At 37.8% G+C, this 20,872-nt stretch overlaps 1 protein-coding gene across 1 annotated transcript in view; it reads right to left on the bottom strand.

The window, feature by feature from the left end:
* The window catches only part of c4a (complement component 4A (Rodgers blood group)), a 45,063-nt gene extending 28,937 nt beyond the window's left edge, over positions 1–16,126 (bottom strand). Inside the window, exons 1-13 of the mRNA NM_001113684.1 lie at positions 16,015–16,126; positions 15,382–15,592; positions 14,073–14,256; positions 11,939–12,009; positions 9,831–9,919; positions 8,207–8,289; positions 7,380–7,467; positions 7,198–7,303; positions 6,126–6,249; positions 4,844–4,959; positions 3,357–3,512; positions 1,857–2,042; positions 782–964 (exon numbers count right to left, since the gene is read on the bottom strand). Of these exons, the coding sequence (NP_001107156.1) occupies positions 782–964; positions 1,857–2,042; positions 3,357–3,512; positions 4,844–4,959; positions 6,126–6,249; positions 7,198–7,303; positions 7,380–7,467; positions 8,207–8,289; positions 9,831–9,919; positions 11,939–12,009; positions 14,073–14,256; positions 15,382–15,592; positions 16,015–16,088 (1,671 nt within the window). The 5' untranslated portion in view covers positions 16,089–16,126. The remainder of the gene's footprint in view (positions 1–781; positions 965–1,856; positions 2,043–3,356; positions 3,513–4,843; positions 4,960–6,125; positions 6,250–7,197; positions 7,304–7,379; positions 7,468–8,206; positions 8,290–9,830; positions 9,920–11,938; positions 12,010–14,072; positions 14,257–15,381; positions 15,593–16,014) is intronic.
* Positions 16,127–20,872: the final 4,746 nt, after the last annotated feature.

Here is a 20,872-nt window from a genome sequence, read left to right as displayed (position 1 = left end):
ATTGAAAAACCAAATACAAAAGTGTATAGATAAGAGTAAAAAATGGAAAGGTCCTCTTAACATGCCTGCTAACAAGAAGCTTTTTCTACAAACACTTTCCCTGTCTCTAGAATTCTCTAGCTCTCTGTGGAACAAGTGACTCAGGCAGGCTACATTTTACCAGACAATCTTGCGATCTTACTGATTTTTCCATTTTATTGTCAACCTATTTTTAAGAAACTGTTCCATCCTCTGGAACGAAATATCACTAAAATGACCTTGCTACCTGTTTTGGTAAATAGCAACATATTTTATTGGTGGATGACAAACTTCTTTTTTGCAAAGTGAGATAATAAAAGAGGCATAATTAAGTTGTACTGTAGTCTTTAAAACACCATAGAAATAATTGGATTTCCAGACATATGACTATTTCAGTGAAATTTCCATTGCTATTTTGAATATTTTTAAAGCTTTAGAGTGAGTTAGTCTACCATGGTAGCAGAGATCTATCGCGATCCGTGGGCCAGCAACCTAATAAATAGGCAGTTCCAATATGAACAGAGATTAAAACAGTGCATAGAAATAATAAGCATGATGTAATAGGGGTGAGACAGGAAGAGTTTGAGGGTACCACACAGAGCCCCTTGGCCGAGAGTTAAGTGAAGGAACACCAAATCAAGGGCACACCAAGAACAGACCATTATACTGTGGATCAATCCCCAGTGATCATGCAGTAGCATGTTGTACTGTAGACCTAATGAACTACTTTTTTGCTGTTTCTTCCTGGTGGGAGAAGTATTACCTTGCCTTCACAGACATCAGTAACATCAACCCAAACTGAGTTTGCAATTATTTCAGATTCGTGGTAATAGAAGGCAATGATGCGAAAAGAAGGAATCATTGTGGATGTGACAGCAATAGACATTTCATTGACTTCAGCCCTTTGAATGGAAGCCATAGAGAGAAGCTGACCCTTATTCAACACCTAAATGGAAGAAAAGCACAAAAAATTAAAAAACAATTTAATTTTAGGACCATGCTCATATTAGGGGGTCAGTTATGACTGCAAGTACAGTAGCAGGGCCTTCAAACTGGCAGCAGTCAGTTGCATTAAAAATCCTATCTATTAAAGGTACTGGCACCAAAACTGCCCCTTGCACTTCTATATAGTTGTGCTCAGTGCCCCTGCCTTTCTTCTGCCTCCTGTTTCAAACTTAAGTGCAAGTTTGTCTATTGCCGCAGGGTGGTTCCCAGAGTGGGTGCAGCAGGCTTGCACATAATGAACCAACTGTACTCATCGTTTTGACAGTGAGTATTGGAAGTGGCACCAACTGGATTTAGAATTTTTTTTTTTGTACTTGCGTCCAATTTATGTAGAAGTTGAAGCAGCTGTGTTCAAACAAGGTCAGACTGCAATTGTTATGTTAGGCACAACTCACCTCTGATGACTGCAATGACACAATGACAAAATGCTGCATTGTGGGTAAAAATATGGCAATTGCATCTTATTTGCACTTTGCACACTATGTTCTGCTCTGTACTCATTGCAGGTTTCTATGCTCTGTTTTGGAGCAGCAGCACAGTTAGCACAGCCATACAGTGAGTGTCCCTGTAAGCCAAATAGAAGGAGACTGCACAAAGTGCCATATGTGGTAATTGTGTCTCATCTTCCTAATCTGGGACACATGACACACTGGCAGATGTATTCAAATAGAAACAAGGCCAAATCACAAAATGGCTGATATCCATATTATATGAATTTCAGCCAGGACCAGCCCACAATCCCTTGTTGCTAAGCAAGATTGGATTAGTGCATCAGAACGTGTTGCTATGTGCATATACACAGTAGTTGTAATGTGACGATGATTTTATCTTACCATATAATAGATTTTCCCAACATTTTGGTTATTGGAAATTATTGCCTTTAATGAAACTTTAACGCTGCTTCCAGGATTCAACACCTGATTAGGTACATTTATATAAAGGTAGCTGTTTGCTTTGGATGTGTATGGAAGGAGTGTTATCCTCTCAGTTTCTGAACCTGAATCAGCATTTGCCTTGACCTGTCATAATGAGAAGGAAAGCATTGGTCTTTCTATATGGAGTCAAATATAAATCATATTAATAAGGAAGTGCTAATGTCCTAACTATGGCCAAAGATTACCCTAGCCCTGTAACTCATATCAACTAATCAGAAGTTAGATTTTACTAGTTCACTACAGTAAGAATGAATCTGATTTGTTACAGTGGCTTACATGGATAGAGCAAGCTTTATCCAATGTGTTAATAGTTTTAGTACCCCTGTACTTTCTTCCTTGCTAGAAATCCATCCAACTCATTCTTGAAGCTATCTATTGTATCTACCAGTATGGCGGTTTCAATGAGAGAATTCAATGGTTGCAGTGTCTGCTGGAAGGACCTACTGGTAAATAAAGCATCAGAGATTTTATTGGGCCAGATTCAATTCAGTGAGAAAAGGGTTTATCACGTGAAAACTTATGAGATTCAATTTGAAATGCAATTAACTTCAGAAAAACTTATCTCAAAAAAACTGGAACCGAATTAGTGGAAAAGTTTTTCTTCTCAAATCGAATCTCATCTATAAGTTTTCATGTGATAAACTATGAGATTTTCTCACTGAACTGAATCTGGCCCTTTATTGTATAGTCACATATATTTATACTTAGTTGTCATAACTCCTCTTAAGCGCCTCTTTTCCAGTGTTAACAACCCCAGCTTGGTCAGTGTTTCTTCATAACTGAGACTTTCCATATCCTTTACCAGCTTAGTTGCACTTTGGCATCTGTTTACTTCAATAATATTATGTCTGAGCACTAACAACTCCAAACTGCATGTCATATTCCAAATGGGGCCTTACCAGCTTTTTGGAAATAGGGAGAATAACCCTCTTCCAATAAATTTTTATCCTTATAAATACAACTCAAAAACTTGCTATCCCTTCTGCTGCTAATGGCTTTGCTTGCTACAGCCACATTTTTTATCCACAAATATTCCTAGGTCCTTCTCCATCAAAGGCTTGCCTATCACAGTTCCATTAAGGGTATGAGTGACTTGGATAGTTTTAAATCTCAGGTGCATGACCTTATATTTATCCACATTAACCCTCATATGCCACCTAGGTTGTCAGTTTGTCAGGATCCTATGCTGAAGAGAATTAATTGACCTGAATAGGTTTGTGTCATCTGCAAACACCAACACATTAGTTACAATACCCTCCCCTAAGTCATGAACAAATTAGATAAAATGGCTCAATACAGAATCTTGTGGCACCCTACTCCAAGCAGAGAATTCAAAAAGTAGATGATAGTTAAAATAAAGTGGTGATAGTAAATAAAATAAAGGTATAAGACGATTACCGTGATGTCACATTTTTTCTCATTTGAAGCTGTGTTAACATGAAAGGTTACAACACCCTTGTCATCAGTCTTGAATTCAAACAGTTGTACATTGGACTTGGACAAGCTGACACTGACTCCCACTGCAGGAGAACCATCTATGAGAGATACTTCCACCTGTGTGAGCAAGCAAAGAAAATGCAGCAAAGTAAAACAAAACAAATATCATACATAGTCAAGTTGATCATTGAAGTAAAAGAATACTGCAACACCACACATATTGCCATTTTCTCAACTATCTGTTTAGCTGGTGGTCATTGGCAGGTAAGGGGCCATAAACTATTTATATACTACTGAATTCATTTTTGAGACCCAGTAGTGGCTGTTAAGATATATTCCAGGGTTTCCTGGGTTCAAAACCTTTATGTTGTGATTTCTTTACCACTGGGCTAGAGGGGCTAAAGCATTGACTAGTTTTAGTTTGCTCTTTCACTGCAGGCTGCCTAGAAGATGTCAACCTAGAGGAGGGCTTTTGCTCCAGGCCTGAAGCACCAAACAGGCCCCTTAATGAATGCAAATCTTGCTGAGAATACAAAAGGAATTTAGGCCTTTAGGTAAGACACCATGGGGCCGATTCACTAAAGGCAGAAAAAAGAGTGATATAGAGTGAAGTATTATCACTTCTTATATTTTGAGAATATAAGTAAATCGATTTACTAAAAGGACACTTGTCTGAATTTAGAAGCGACGTTATTGTCGTATTTATCTGGCAATGACATATTTTTAAGCGTTATTTTAAACCATGCATTATATTTATGCGTTATTTCGTAGCACTCGATATTAGCGCACGCTATTACGCACGTAACCATTATTTTCTGACAACTACTGTTCTGAAAATGACCATTTCCCTAAAAACTGGAGGATGCATCACTCTAGGGCAATCACATACTTGAAAACATCCCACTGCAAAGTCCATCTTGTCAGCACAGACAGACAGACAGACAGAGTAACGCCTACTCCTGGGAGGTGTTCACAGTAATTATCGCCACATTTTATGCTTTTAACGCTTCAAATATATTTGTGAATTATGTGTTAGTATTATTTCTATGCGATAATAACATAAATGCGATGGACATAACAATTAGCGATAATCAGGATTTTTGCGCATGCAATATGAGTAGTAACACATGCGAAATGACTTTGATGAATTGGTACTTAATTATTGAACACTTTTTAATGCATAAAACTATGCATTAAGAATTAACAACCTTTAGTGAATCGGCCCCCATGAGAGCAAGAGCTTGGGCATTCCTCATTTATATAGTTCTTTTCCACTGGATTGGGGTCCATTACCCAGGACCCCCTTACCTGTAAATCTAGCCATGGAACCTCTCATCCATCATTCTGTCACATAGCATTGCCTCAAACCAAAACACATTTTTAGTAAGACACTGAGAACATTTTACAGAGATTTTATGCAACAGGGATACTGGCTTTCCCATTCATACCACAATTTGTGCTGGAGCTCCTGGGATAAAATATCTCTTGGTTCTGGACAAATCCAGCTTGTATGGAGATGATACAAATTTTACAGAGGTGAGTTCCTTTTCTTCTAGAACTCCAGCTAAAAGACAAGGAAAAGATATTGTAAGACATGGTAATATAAATTAAATGCAGGAATAATCAAGGATTGTGAAGGGTATTTATTTAATAACATAGGTGCCAAATCATGCAAGTGTAGCAACTCATCCGTAGATCCGTAGAGATGTCAGATGTTTTGCACCTAGGTTTGAAGTTTGACAACCTGACTGCACAATTTTGATACAGTTTAAGCTATTCACAAAGGTTCATAGGAGATTGACTTTACATGGCAAAACATGTTATTCCTTAGCTTAGGTTTTATTGAAGCACATGGAAGTGGAACATGAAGGCCTTTTCAGGTAAGATTTGATATAGATATTCATAGATCAATGCCTGAATGACTGGTACATTAATTTTTTCCTATATAAGTAACCTTGATTTGAGCTACAGGCATCCAGCCTGAAGGTCAGATGGTGTAAGAGTTCAAGTTCTCATTTACTGTCCTATGTACAGTATGTACTGCCCTTTTGTACATGGGTTTAGATTGAGATCTATAGATCCACATTAATATGATGGATTTTCTATCTATAGATCCACATTTATATGATGGATTTTCTCTGCCAATGACTGAGAGATGCTGCTAAGCTTTGTATAGGTTTTATATCATGTTTTGTATCATATGCAATGTTTTTATATGTATTGCAAGGGTTAACATAATGGGTGGGAGGAGTTATGTTTGCCTATAAAGGGTGTTTTTGGAATGGATATGCCATGCGGCTTTTGAAAAAGTGGTGAGATACCACGAAACGCGTCAAGCGTATGGTTTTGGTCTATGTGAGCACAATATGCTTTTAAGATGACTGAATAAAGGTATGATTTTTTAAACAGCAGTGTTGATGTCGCTCCGTACGTGATATATTTTTAGTCGCAGAGTGAATTGCCGTCTGGGTTTCGGCTGTACGTTCGAGCACGCACTGCTGGCTCGGTAAGTGCTCCCGTGAGTTTCTATAAAAACTGTCCTATGTACTCCTGGAACAGTAGCTGAAGATCTGTTACACCAATGTTTTTGTAAATATATGTGTTATGAGTTGGGGTGATTGCAAAGCCTGATTAAAGGTTGGCCCTCCAAGGGGGTCTTGAAATGAAAAAGTCTAACAGCCACTAGGTTAGAGAAATGACATAGTAGATTATTGCTAAAATAATACTCACAAGCTTTCTCTATGACACTAGCAGCAATGTAGAGGCTTGCCCCCAGCAAGTTCCCCATGTCTTGTTGTATCTTCTCTTTGATGTCAGCCATTTTTATTGTTATAGCAGTGTTTTCATCACCCAGCTGCAACAGATACAGAAGATTATTATTATTATTCCATCAAAATGCAAATCTCACTTATGTTGCATCATTTACAAGCATTTGAGCATGTATATATGTTAATGTTTTAGGCTTTATCTTTATTATTATAAAAAAACTGTCAACATACAGCAGAAATAATTTCTCCTGAGCACCTGAACAGCAACAATATGACATGAAGGAACCAGGACTCAAAAATGATATCCATAAAGCCACAACCCTTTCCTTGATGATCCCATCTTGTTGTGCACAGAGATGCTGTATGTGTTCATTGGTCCTGAGGTGCATTTTTAAGTGAGGAAAAATATGTTAAACTAAAAGAGAAGCTACATTTTCAGCTGCTGAAGAATACACCCTCGTGCCATGGGCCTTAATATTTGTGGAAGAGGCATCAATAACATGGGGTGGCCAAAATAATAAAAGCAACTGAGGTCCTTTGCAGGTACCATGCATAACTTATTGGTTCTAAATGATGGGGTTCCCTTGTCCTTTTCCTGTTTCCTTTAACTGATATAAATAGCAATATTACTATTAAATAATATCAGTCACAATATGAGTTGCAATCTATCCAGAAATCACTGATCTGGGTGCCACCACAAATGTCAGTCAGTGCAGTGTTAAAGCACCAATGTTTCAATTAATTTTATTTAACCCACTTTAATCAAAATTTGGAGATATTTGGAAGGTAACCAACTGCTTTCTTTTCTACTGCTGTAGGATATATTGTGGCATCTGGTCAATGTATTTGCACGTTATACAATATTACAATGACCAATATTCATTGTATTTCTTTCTTCATGTGGATATCTGGGTTGATAGAATAATATCTATGCAACATTTGGCCTTGGTAACCTTTTTCTTCCTGCTGTGAAAGTGAGAGTGTCATTGACCTATGCTAAAATTCTTCTGGTTTGCTAGACTGACAGTTCTCACCGTTGTTTGCTTTTCCAGACCTCTTAGCATGTATCTCTTCCCATTCTGAGCTGTGATTCCCACCCGAACATACGCCACACCGGCTACATTCTCACCATACACATACCTAAACCAATCAGAAAGCAGAATTACATCTGATGCAAATTTAAATAAGCACATAAATATGTGAATATGTATCTTACCTGGCTTCTACCCTAAAGGTAAAGGAATCCTTAGTCATAAGAAAATAGGGGACCTCTGGTATTATCTTCACTTCAAAATTAGGTAGCACTGAGTGAAACAAAATGATTCTTATGTTCAAAGACTGTAGGTCAATGAGCCAAATAGTTCATAAGTATGAGAAATATATTCCTCACAGTTTGGAAAGTGTTAATAAATAGGAAAAATATTAATTCAATCCTAATTCCCTAGGTCTATAATTCCTAAATTACTCATCAGTATTCAGTTATCCGGTCCCAGAGTAAGACAGATATTCCCCCTGTTTATCAGGTAAATATTATATGGGTGCTAGTCCCACAGCCCCAATATAATTTGGCTTTATTTTAATATTGAATTACTGTTTTCTTGCAAACGTAGTAAAAACTGTTAACCTGAATTTCTGCTGAAACTGAAATGTTCCAGTGTTTCATTGAATGTTTCTGTAAATGTGTTGTTTGTGCATATTACTGGTTATGGGTTGTGGCACACCAAGTAATTTTACTTTCATGGTGCACTCAGAAAGAACTCCCACCTGCAGGCCCAGACTGGGATTTAAAATAGGTGTGCACAAATGCTCAATTCATAGTGACTATCTATGACATCTTAGAACAGCCCCTCAGCCCGGGCATACCCACTCGTTATAGTTTCCCATGTAAAAAAATCAAAATCACAAATGCTGTGTCTATAGCAGATATAGGCATGAACTGCCAGAGTAGAATATCCTATACTTTTGAACAGGAAGAGATGACACGTGAGTAAGGGTGTTTTGGCTGCTGTGTGTCACAGGGCTAGGTTTTCCATTATAACTTACCATATGGTTTCACTTCAAACTCAGCAGTAAAATTTGTTTCTGGAGCATCTCTGTAACGAGCAGATATTTTCCATACACCGGGTCTGATTAGGAAACAGAATAGACCTGTACTTACTATTCCTTTTTATAATCATAATGATTCTGGTCTTCAGATAAAAAAAATGGTCTCAAATGTGTCTGGACTATAAAAGACGTCTGTTACAAGATAGGAGAAGTGTTTTGGGAGTTCAGTGACATGTAATCAGGCATATACATATGTTATTCAAAAGAGAAATATAGGTGGAGTACATGTATCAAGCCAAGCAGCCACAGATGCAATAGCAATTACTCCCTTTCTTTCTATCTTCAGTAGGGTTGCCACCTTTTCTGTCAAGCAAATTGCATATCTTAGGCTAATGCCACACGAGGCGTAGGGCTGATATTTTCGGCAAGCGGAAAAACGCTTGGCGAAAATTCAGCCCTACGCCTGCTACTTGTGCCTGCACCCGAATGAATGGAATACGCTCGGGTGCAGGCACATGAAGCTGATATCCGCATGAAAACGCGAGAGAATGCAAAGTCTCGCGTTTTCATGCGTATATCGGCTACATGTGCCTGCACCTGAGCGTATTCCATTCATTCGGGTGCAGGCACAAGTAGCAGGTGTAGGGCTGAATTTTCACCAAGTGCTTTTCCGCTTGCTGAAAATTTCAGCCCTATGCCTCATGTGGCATCAGCCTTAGATGTCTTTTCAAATCTGGTGATACCAGTTCCTAAAACAACCTCAAAATCACAGAATTTAAAATGCCTTATTAACTCTTTTAAAAATGTATGTCATCCCCAGGACCTGATATTCAGTAGAAAAGGTGCTTCAGTCTCCTGACTTGCTTTAGATGCTTGGTAAATCAATTGGGTGCCACTTACATAGGTAAATGAGGGTAGCACCAATTATGGGCGAACTGGGCCAAAGATTTAGAGGCTGTAATGCAAAATGTAAAAAAAAACATTTACCCAGGAAACTTTGTCCAGGGCAAAATGGATTTTTTACACAGTGTCCTATAAATAGGTAAATAAAGAGGATTTTAGAGGGCCCTAAACTCTTGTGTTATAGGATATAACTAGTTATTATATATTTAGTTTCATTATATTTTACTCAATTTATGCATATGTATATACTTGTTGGTTTGTGGCTAATATAGAGCAACCAGAAGTGATTGTCTGAATCAGTACTTGCAAACAAACTTCTATTACACTTCTATGAACCAGCATATTTTATTCTCTTTGAATATCTTGTGTTCAAAGATTAATGTATATATAAATCATTTATTAAAATTTGTATATATACATTTTATTTTTTTTATTTAAAAACAGAAATAGATAAGTTTTTAGAGCTTTTGAAATCATGAATATGTATGATTTTAATGACTTGGGCTAAGGCTTTATTTAGAGAAACAGGATGTTGAGGCAAGAAATAACAGATATGTCAGTTCTAATTTATTATTTTCTTTTAGATTATATTAGGAATTTCAGTCTGAATTGTAGCTAGAGAAGGGGCCCAAAATATATTTTATAGAAAGCATTGTGTCTCTGAAATAGTTCCACAACATTGCAACATTCTGTTGGTTTAGTTTTCCTTTTCACTTACGTAGAGATATCGGGGATTCGAAGATTCTCTGCCACTACTGAGCCTTTAGAAATCATTTCAACCTTCCTCACCTGGAAACCTTGTGCATTCTGTAAATCCATGATAGAAAGAGAAAATGGTGAGCTATGACAAACAGGGTCCTGCATTGGGGCCACTTTAACCTGTTTATTAATGGCTTAGAAGCAGTTTCTATTAAAAGCAATGGCCATGCTTTTGTTATAATATACTGTAAGGCAATAGAAGCCTGGAGGTGGGTTGTTGCTGAATATGTGTGCAATGTACCAATTCAGGTAGATTGCAGTTCTTAAAATAACAGGTCTGACATTTCTGGGAGATGCTTTCACCAAAAGTTAAAGCTTGAGTTGGGACTCCCATCCCTGGTGGGCCCTGGGCAAATGCCTTTCTTTGGCAAATCAAAAAATATGGCCCTGACTGTGCAACTTCTTAAAACATGTTGCATAGCTCTACACCATAAACACTTAATAGAGACCTAATTGAAGCTCAACTCTGTCACATTACGCCACTGCTCGTAACCTCAATGCCTTTGAAATGCATAGCATAGCCCATAGTGCCCCTCAAAGACTTGAGATATGGGTATGGCTTGGGTATGGTGAACCTCAGTCCAAAAACAGATGGTTGAGCCATTAAATTTAAAAAAAAACAAGGTCTCTGTATGAAGAGAGAGGGGGCTAAAAGGTTTCATACAAATAAAATAACTCTTGTTTAAAAAGATTTGGCTTGCAAATGAGTGCATAACTGAAGATTTTCTTGACTGTAAAACTGCCAAGAATACTATGACTAAAACATTGGTATGTTGTTACTCCCTCCAAATACTTCATTTGCTTTCACTTTGCTAAACTCTGCTGTTATGATCTAGACTGATAGAAAATAATTTACAAGGTGTTTATGCAAAGAAAATGTCAATTAGAGAGAAAATCAAAATAAAGTCAACCAGATCCTTCAAGAAAATGTTCATGGATTCCAAACAATACAGACCTTGCAATAACTTGCATTTAAAGAAAACCCCTCTTGAAGAGCAGAAACAAGCCATTAACCCATTCAGGTCAGAATATTAAAAAAAAGATGTGTATCCTCACAGCCTGCAGAATCAATATTTTCAAAGCTATATGGGCTGATAGACTACTTAGATGTAAAAATAGATCTAGATCTGTTACAAACATTTCTCAATATATTTATGCCTGGGTGCTTTAAGAAAAAGGCAAAATATGAATATTAAAGTCATTTTTATACAATATCTCTTTATGAGATGTTAATATAATTTATATATAAGAGAACATACATTCTAACTTAACACATGTATGTTTCTGTTTGCCAAAAAGCAATGCAAAGGGCAAAACTATTTTTGTGGACCCAATATTTACACAGTTAGTGAAGGTTCAGTTATCTCTATTTACCTGTTCCAGAGAGAGACAAATAAATATAACCAGTGGGATGCTTGCCAAATAGCCTCACAGAAGATACATTGCCTCTGACTAGCAGCTGGCTGGATAGCTTTCTGCATGGAATCTGCTCATAGTTTTCATTAACATATATAAGCATATTTAATCTTCTTTGTAAACATACCTTTATCTTTATTGTTGCACATTTCAGAATATATTTATAACTGAAAATGACCTAGTAGATATATATTCAGTATATATAAAACCATTTCTGAGTTCCTATATTATTTATAGCAATATAAATACCGCACTCACAGGACTTATGGTGTGACACAGCCGAAACGTCAGTTTGATGTTTGAACAATAAATGAACTTTTTTCTTCACCATAAGTCCTGTGAGTGCGGTATTTATATTGCTGTAAATTTTCCGTTTTTCAACACTGCACCCAGGCATCCAGTGACTACTTTATACGTGAGTGCCGGCTTCATACATTCTACACCTATATTATTTGATATCCCTGCACAGTTTTGCTAGTTGTTCTTCATTGCTATTATATAAATGGCTGGAGCAATATAAGGAACCCAAAGTTTTAGTTGATCACTGTTAAAAAAAAAATATATATAAAACATATGGCACACATTGCAACACACAGGTACTTCATAAAATCTTCTTCAGCCAGATACATATAATATAAAATTCCTACTCACAAACACTGACAAAGTGACCAGCTCCTCTGTTGGCCGCAGCACATGATCCAGAGTGAACAATCTTATGTGAACTGAGAAATAAAGGGATTACATTTTATGTTAACTGTATACAACTTGGTTAGGTTCATCTAAAACTCTCATCAACCGATCTTGTGCCACTCAACAAAACCAGATCTTTATACCGAACTACTCTGTATTACGCTAGGAAAGTCATAATACTAAACTGGATGGGTAATAAAGTACCCTCGCTGGAATTATGGCAAACCCTCATTAATGCAGCGCTGCCCTCTATCAGACTCACTTATGAAGCCCGTGGGTGCCCCTTGAAGTTTGATAGAATCTGGTCCCCTTGGTTGGAACTAAATCCTGGTACACCTGATGGGACATGAGGATCCCAGCTAATTAACCCATACACCCCTAAATGGACCGCTAGGTTAACCTCGCCTAATCCACTCAGCGTAATAATTACTGCAAGTAAGCCGCAAAACACGAATATTGAACTGCTCGCCATTTGCATGGTAAACCACTATACAATGTTATCCTCACTATGTATGTAAACTGTACTATGACAAAGCTATGTACTTCCGTTGATCCCTCTTCCCCTTCCTCTTCCTTCCCACTTTTTGTGTTAAAAAACAATAAAAATGAAACTTTCAAAAAAAACCTCTCATCAACCAGTCAAGGGATTTTCAGTTAGTAACAATTTCAAATTAGCAATAAAAGTAATAATTTTGATAAATTATCGCCCATGAAATCTATGGGCCCTAGATCATAGTCAGACATTCCAGGTCAGTTATTGGTGCATAGAGGTACAATTACTGATTTCTTTGGTGAACTTTTGTGCAGGATAGATGGGCTGCATATTGGCAGAAATAAAGCATCTTGGCAGAAATAAAGCATCTTGGCAGAAATAAAGCATCTTGGCAAGGGTTGCCTGATAATAGATGTTGGGGATAAAGGTTGGAATTGTTTGCACAATGGTTGGCTACTGCCTAAACATGTACAGGGTTATGTTCAGAGAGGAGGAAACTGTTCGACAATCCACTGTTAAAATCAACGAGAAAAACTTTATTTTATGGTTTATCAGATGAAAATGTATAAGCAAGATTCAGTTGGAGGTAAAAAAAACGTTACTCCTAATCCAGTTCCAGTTTTTTTTCCCATAGACTGCAATAGAGTTTTCCTGTGATAAACAGTGAGATAAGTTTTTCTCATTGAATTGTTTCTGGCTCTATGGGAAAATATGGAATTGAATATGGAGATAAGCTTTTCTCATCACATTGAATCCTGTCTTATATGCAAGCATATAACTGTCATATTAATGGGGTAAAAAATGAAATCTAGTATATCAGTTACAGCTAAAACACACTGGTTACTGCCCAGGTGGAAATATGTCCAGTAGTTACAAATTTCCCTAGTAATGTCACTGATTTGCAATTATAGTACTTAAGGACTGTGACTGAGTTGTTAGCCATTCCAGCCTGCCTTTGTTTTTCTTTAGCACCACACACCTGATGTTTTTTGTATGGATGTAAGGGGCATTTCTTTTACTATTACTCCATTTACTCCATGAAGATTTTTTTCCCCTTATCTTTATTTGCTTGTTGGGCTAATAGTGGGCATAGATCAGTGATCCCCAGCTAATGGCTCACGAGCAACATGTTGCTCACCAACCCCTTGGATGTTGCTCCCAGTGGCCTCAAAGCAGATGCTCATTTTTAAATTCCTGGCTTGGAGGCAAGTTTTGGTTGCATAAACCCAAGTATAGTGACAAACAGAAAATCCTGTAGGCTGCCAGTCCACATAGGGGCTACCAAATAGCCAATCACTGCCCATATTTTGCACCCCCCAGGGACTATTTTTTATGGTTATGTTGCTCCCCAACTCTTTTTACAGTTGAATGTGGCTCACAAAGGTTGGGGACCCCTGGCATAGATAGTACCTTACATCATATATTGTATATACATATATGTAATAGTTTATACCTTACATGAATTTGTTTCTCTGTTCTGTTGTATAAACCAGAAATAGGTAAAATTGTAAATTTAAAAAAGAATAAAATTAATTTGTTAGTATTAGGATCAGAGACAATTTACGATTCCACTGAAACATACAAAATGTATAATATACTTACCTGCCTCTTTTGGGGTGTATATACTCTTGTCTGTTTGTATAAACAGGTACCCTCTCTGATAGGCTACAGGAATTGAAACTACCTTCGGCTGTTTCCCAAATATATCACTTTTTACTACCAGTTGAACATATCGGTCATCTCTTCTCTCATTCAGCTTGCATGTTGTTAATCTCTGAGAAGTAAGCTAAGGAAACAGAGATAGTGATCTATATAGGCAAGGATAGAAAGAAGTCAGAAGCCTCAGAATGGGAAGGCTGTGGCCAAAGAGCTAGTTGCCAAAACCTATATTATAAATCAATAAAACAGGAGTCTGTAGGAAAAGTGGCTATGTCAAAAGAAACAATAAGTAAGGCTTTCCTTCAGATTTCTGATTAGATTGTATAGTGAGGGAATTAGATGGGGAATTGTAGGGTGAGGGGAGCGAATGTTGCACTCCATTCTTGAAGTGCAAAGAGATGCACCTTGCCTTTACATTGTGTCCCTATGTGTCTCTCTCTACTCTTCCTTTTCTCCCCTACCCCTATAAGTTTGCCCAGTAGCAGTAACCCATAGCAACCAATAAGATGTTTCCTTTTAAAGGAACAGTAACACCAAAAAATGAAAGTGTATAAAAGTAACTAAAATATAATGTGCTGCTGCCCTGCACTGGTAAAAGTTGTGTGTTTACTTCATAAAGCCATGGAGGCAGCCATTCAAAGGAGAAAAGGCACAGGCACTTAGAAGATAACAGATAAAACACTATTGTATTCTACAGAGCTTATCTGTTATCTGCTATGTAACCTGTGCCTTTTCTCCTTTTTTCCAGCTTGAATGGCTGCCCCCATGGCTACACAGCAGCTTATTATATAAATTATAGTAGTGTTACTGTAGCAAACACACCAGTTTTACCAGTGCAGGGCAACAGTGCATTATATTTTTATTACTTTAAAGCTCTTTCATTTTTTGGTGTTACTGTTCCTTTAAACAGGTCACCAGTAAATTCTGCCTGCTAATTGGTTGCTATGGGTTACTGCTCCTGGGAAAAATTAGTGCTTTATGTCCTTAACCATTCTTTCTTTTCTTATAACCTATCTCTCTTTGGAGGTACCTATGGACCAGATTCAGTTCAGTGAGAAAAAGGTTTTTCATGTCAAAACTCATGGACGAGATTCAATTTGAAATATAATTCAAATCAGAAAAACTTATCCCAAAGTTTATCATGTCAAAAAAACTCTAACTTAAGTCTCCTCGAATTGAATCTCATCAATGAGATAACTTTTGCTCATTGAATTAAATCTGGCCCTATGTGTCCCATATGTTTTATCCTCACCATTAAATCTGCTAATATAGTATAGCCATTGCCTTTGTTCAGTAAGACCCTCTTCTCCTCTGAGCAGTCAATCATCGATAATTGATTTCGCAGAGAAAGTTCCACCTTGATATCACCAGCTGGGGGTGAGGAGCCTTGTGGCCACTCAAACTGTATCCCGACTACCTCCTTTACACCAACATGCAAGATACGAGGGGCAACAACCAGGAAGCTAAAGGATTAAAAAAATATATTTTATCATAGGGAAAAGGGAGATGATCATAGCTTAATGAAAAACAATGTAATGAGAGAAAAGGATAGAAAAGAACAGAAAATGTATTGGGAGGCCAAAGGGAATTGGGGCAGTACCCAAACTACTTATTTTATAACTTTGAAGTCAAATCATTAATGGTTTCTATATATTTGAGCACTGAGATCATATATTTCTCTCTTTTCGTAAAGGTTACCATTAAAACTGAGCAGTGAGAAAAACAGTGAAAAATAACAGCATATATTAAAATAAACACTAAAAGTGGCACACAAGTGGGTGAATGGAACAGAAGGATAGAAGCCAGGGGATTGAAGTATTTTGGAATAAAAGGCAAAGAAAGATCATTAAAAAAGATATGGGTTACATAAGAGAAAACTACTTACTTTGGCTGCTGTGCTTTAGCCACCGTACATACTGCTGCCCATATGAGAACACACAGGAGAAGTGGAGGGCCCATCTGATCAGTTCTAGTTTAAGGATGGTACAGTAGGGTAGGGAAAAGTGGACTGAGGAAGGAAAAAATCAGTAGGGTGGTTAAAAAGACACAAGGGCAGAAAGAAGTTAAGAGGGGGAGGGATGGTGAATTAAATATTACTGGAAAACAGAACAGGAATAGAAAATGAAACTCAGTTATTTGGGAATTGCTAAAGATTCACTTCAGTCACTACTGGAGTTCTTACACAAGGCAATCCATGTACACAGAGCATTCCCAGAATGACACTTAACAAAACTTATCTTATCATTGCTGATTATTTATTTAGGGTTAATATATTCCAGAGGTTGCACCACAGAGACCTTTGGAAATGCTCATGATATTATTATAGAGCTTCCATAAGAAAAGCTGTGTATGTGATCTAGTATTTGGCTGGTTGGCACCCTCCATATATTGCTAATAATTTAATTTTATTAAGCTATGCTGTGCTTACAGCAGCCTCCCACACAACAGAAGGGAGGAGACAGTAGTTCAGCCTCTTCTTTACCTCCATTTCTTTCTACACAGGAGGAGAAAATGTGTGGTGTGCCAATGGCGTTACCCCTCTTCTTTCTAATGCAGCACATAAAACACATGACTACATTTGATTTCATTCACAAAAAATTAGGTCCCATAAAATAAGATGACTGTGACCTGAGGAAGGAGGCTCTCTTTCTGAATGATATCATTTATGATTGTGTTATGTGCAGTGCAACTTTTTCTTACTATTATGATCTATTTAGGGGAGCATGATAGTGCTTTGTTTTTCACAAAATAATTTCAAGTGATGGCATCAACCTAACAGCTAGTTATTGTATACATTCCTAGTCCAGGGAAACAGTATCATGCTGCAGAATCTTTTGCCCATTGATTCTGCCCAACCTTCCCCCAGATGATCTTGACCTTTAACTGGGAACTACAGTGAACACCATCAATACCTCTTAGCAACAATATTTAACTTCAAACATATACTTACTATTTTTAATCAGTGTGGCTCTTAGAATAGATAGAGATGATATTCTTGGAAAGGAATTCAAGTGGGTATTAGGTACACTACTTGGGTAAGAACATGTAAATTAGTGGTTTGGTGAGATAAACAGCTGCCTTAATTTACAATACAAACTTGCCTCCTTACCAGAAATTCAAAAATGAGCACCTGCTTTAAGGCAACTGGGAGCAACATGTTGCTCAGGAGCCACTGGTTGGGGCTCACTGCTCTATGGGGTATAATTATCAAAAATTAGAGTTAGAGCTCGCCACAGTCTGCTTGAGTGAAATTCCACCACTCTCCATTCAGTTCTATGGTATTTTTAATGGCATATTTATTAGAGAGTGAATTTTCACTCATTAATAAATTCTCTTTTAAAAGTCCCATATAAATAAATGGAGAGTGGTGAACTCTAGTGGACTGAGGTGAGCTCTAACTTCACGGTTTGATAAATATACTCCTAAGAGAGAGATAGGAACAGGGTAGTTATTAGAGCAATCAGAAGCTCCAATGAGAAAGCCAGAAGGAGTGTTTAGGCTCAGGAATAGAAGGTTCCAGGAGTAAGGTAGCACTGTGAGCATCCGCTAGTGCTGGGGACTAGTTCACCTATAAGTGAGTACTTCCTCTGGGTGTCTGCAACTGCTATGTCTGTGTAACATCATTAACTTAATGGCATTGTCTGAAATATCTGTAAAGTGATTAATGATTGTACTCTTTGAGCAGCACTACCAAAGAGATTGTGTAACAACCAGCAAACAAAGAGAAGAACCACTGTGAGATCAAGGTTTGTGTTAGGAATGTAGTTCCTACACCAAGACAAAGAGGGCCCACCTGAAAGAAAGAGTCCCATGTAACACATGCTAAAGATGGTAGTTGGAGGGAGTTGTGCCAAGTGCCAAGTGCCAAGGGTGAAGTTCAACATCTGCAGGTAATATAGAGTAATAGTACCACAAACCTAAATAGTGTTACATATGCATAGAAGGGATGTATCAAAATCAGTATTTGGTTTGGGATTTGAACTAATTCCCAGGATTCATAATTTAACAAATCAATACAATAATTAGGTAAAGGGTAAATTTACTTACATGTGCAGTTAGAATCTCTTTGGCTATTGGAATCCTGGTTATACCTGAGCATAAAGGCAGTTACTAGCAATTGGATCAAAAAATATGCCAGATTTGCTATGACTATCCTTAATTGTACTGCATTTATAATATCAATTTATAATATCAATAGCATATCTTCCTGCTGGGGGAGACCAATATAGATGAGTATATGGCATGGCTTGTGTTATGCTTTTTTGCAAGATTCATTTTATACAGGCACAATTCTATGCAATCCCAGGACACCTGTCTGTTTAAAATTTCAGATCCTCCCTCCCCTTGCCATGTTCATTTTACAGGAATTGATCATGTGATTTTGCAGAAGTTAAAAACAAAACATTTGCTTCCCTGCCAGACACCGAGACCTTGGTGGAATTACATCACATTACCCCCCCCCACACACCCGTTTAGTGTATCGGCCCACATTCCAATCGTCTGCCAAACAGCAAAATGTGTCATTTTCGGACAAGTCTTTTGTGGAGTGTTTGCTACATTAAACAGAGATGTATCATGCATAATATTACTGTTGAATACAGTTTGATCTTACAGTGATCCCAATTGTACCCCATAGGTATCAGACTTTGCATTTTCTTCACCCGTGGAAAAACACCAATTCCACCGATGCAGCCTATTCCTCTTGCATGCTCAAATATGCCAAAATCCACCATTGTGACAGGAGCATGCCGCTGAAGTCATTGGCATTTTTTCACCAGTATTTTTAACCAGTGGCTGATTTTAGCCTTGATTTCATTGTCTTTAATGGTTGCAAATTATAAATTTGCAAAGCAAAATGATTAACTACTTGTGTTCAAAGAACAGCAAAATGCCAGATATATATGCCTACTCATTCCCCTGGATGGTATACTGGAGGCAGATGGTAGCAGGCATGGGTTATGCGGGTTTATTTGGCAGTGTCCTGTTTGCCCAGGTTAGCACATTATTTGTCTGTCTATCCATCAATCTAGATATCTTTCTCTTTATGAATAGACAGAGGTAGTTGGTAAAGACCTCAGTATAATGGCCTCATACCCCTATATACAGCCAGTCCAGCTGCACATACATTTTGCCCAGGCAATATACAATGTTCTTTTCTATTTCTTCTATATCTTTGTCCTCCAGAATAACTGACAGGAATTCAAATAAATTATTTATTGCATAGAAAGTTGCGTGATGCATTAAACCTTTTGCAGAAGTCGGCGTGACAGTGACTCTGTTGCTCTTTGTATTCAGACCCTCTCCTATTCATATACCAGTCTCTCATCCAAACCACTCTCTGGTTGCAAAGGAAACTTGGACCCTAGCAACCAAATAGCTGCTAAAACTCCAAGCTGAAGAGCTACTTAACTGTAAGTGAAATAACTAAAAAACTACAAGTAATAAAACACGAAGACCAGAACACTTTGCTAAATGTTAAAATACCAAATACCAGTAGTTATACAAGATCATTGATAACTTTCATTTTCTTGGCAGCAAAAATAACAATTGTCAAATTCTGGAAATCAACCCAAATTCCTATCTCTCATTTTAAAAACAAAATGAACTGGATTTTGGTTAACGAAAGGCTAACTAGTGTACTTACAGATAAACATGATAAATGTATGAAGATATGGGAACCCTGGTATACTTATTCTTTCCCGACGGCAGAAACCTTATCTACATTTGCATCTTAGACCGACTACTGAAATAACAGTCAAGACAAATAAGAATTAATACAAACTTTATTTGGGCTATATTTAGACCGCTCCCACACAGATGCTAACCCCTTCAAGTTTTAGGGTCCCCATACACACTGAGATCCGCTCGCTTGGCAAGATCGCCAAGCGAGCTGATCTGCACCCGATATCCCCACCCCTGGGGCCAAACGATCGAATTATACTGGCGGCAAGGGGCAGTCGGTTCGGGGACCGCATCAACGAGCCGATGCGGTCCCCGATCTGACTGAATTTTCTAACCTGGCCGATCGAGATCTGGCAATTTCAGGCCAGATATCGGTCGGCCAGGCCCCTCGTTTCTGCCCCTACACGGGCCGATAAGCTGCCGAATGGGTCCAAGGGACCGATATCGGCAGCTACTATCGGCCCGTGTATGGGGACCTTTAACCCTTTTACTGCCAGCCATTTTGGTCAAAGCGGAACTTGTATTGCCAGACAGTTTTTGAACATTTTGCACTGTTTCACTTTAGGGGCCTTTCCTCGGGGGGACTTTTAGTTTACCAAGGAAAACAATATATCGTTTTTTTCAGAACAACCTAAGCTTTCAAAATATGGTAGAATTTTTGTGTAATTCCAATTCTGTAACAAGATATAGGCTTCTAAATGTCTAAAAATGCAAAAAAAATCAAATTTTCCATAATATAATCACACATACTAGAAACAAAAATTATTTTATGCACGAATATACAACTGATTTGGAAAGTCCCATGTCTCCTGAACGTGCCAATACCAAATATATATAGTTTTATGGAGATTTCTCACTTGTATAGGTCAAAAACTCCCAGCAGTACACTACCAAATTCCCAAAGCACTGCTCCAAAAAAACTGCATACTTTGGATTTCAAGGCCAAAATTCCACTAACAGAAGGTTTATCCCAGAAAATTGTACATTTTTGGAAAGAACAGATTCTGGGGAATACAGAATAGGCACAACTGTCTGTCTACTCCAAACTATCAAGTCGCAAT

Source organism: Xenopus tropicalis, chromosome 8, assembly GCF_000004195.4.
Source record: "Xenopus tropicalis strain Nigerian chromosome 8, UCB_Xtro_10.0, whole genome shotgun sequence".
Taxonomy (NCBI): Eukaryota; Metazoa; Chordata; class Amphibia; order Anura; family Pipidae; genus Xenopus; species Xenopus tropicalis.
This window is presented reverse-complemented; position numbering and strand designations above follow the sequence as displayed.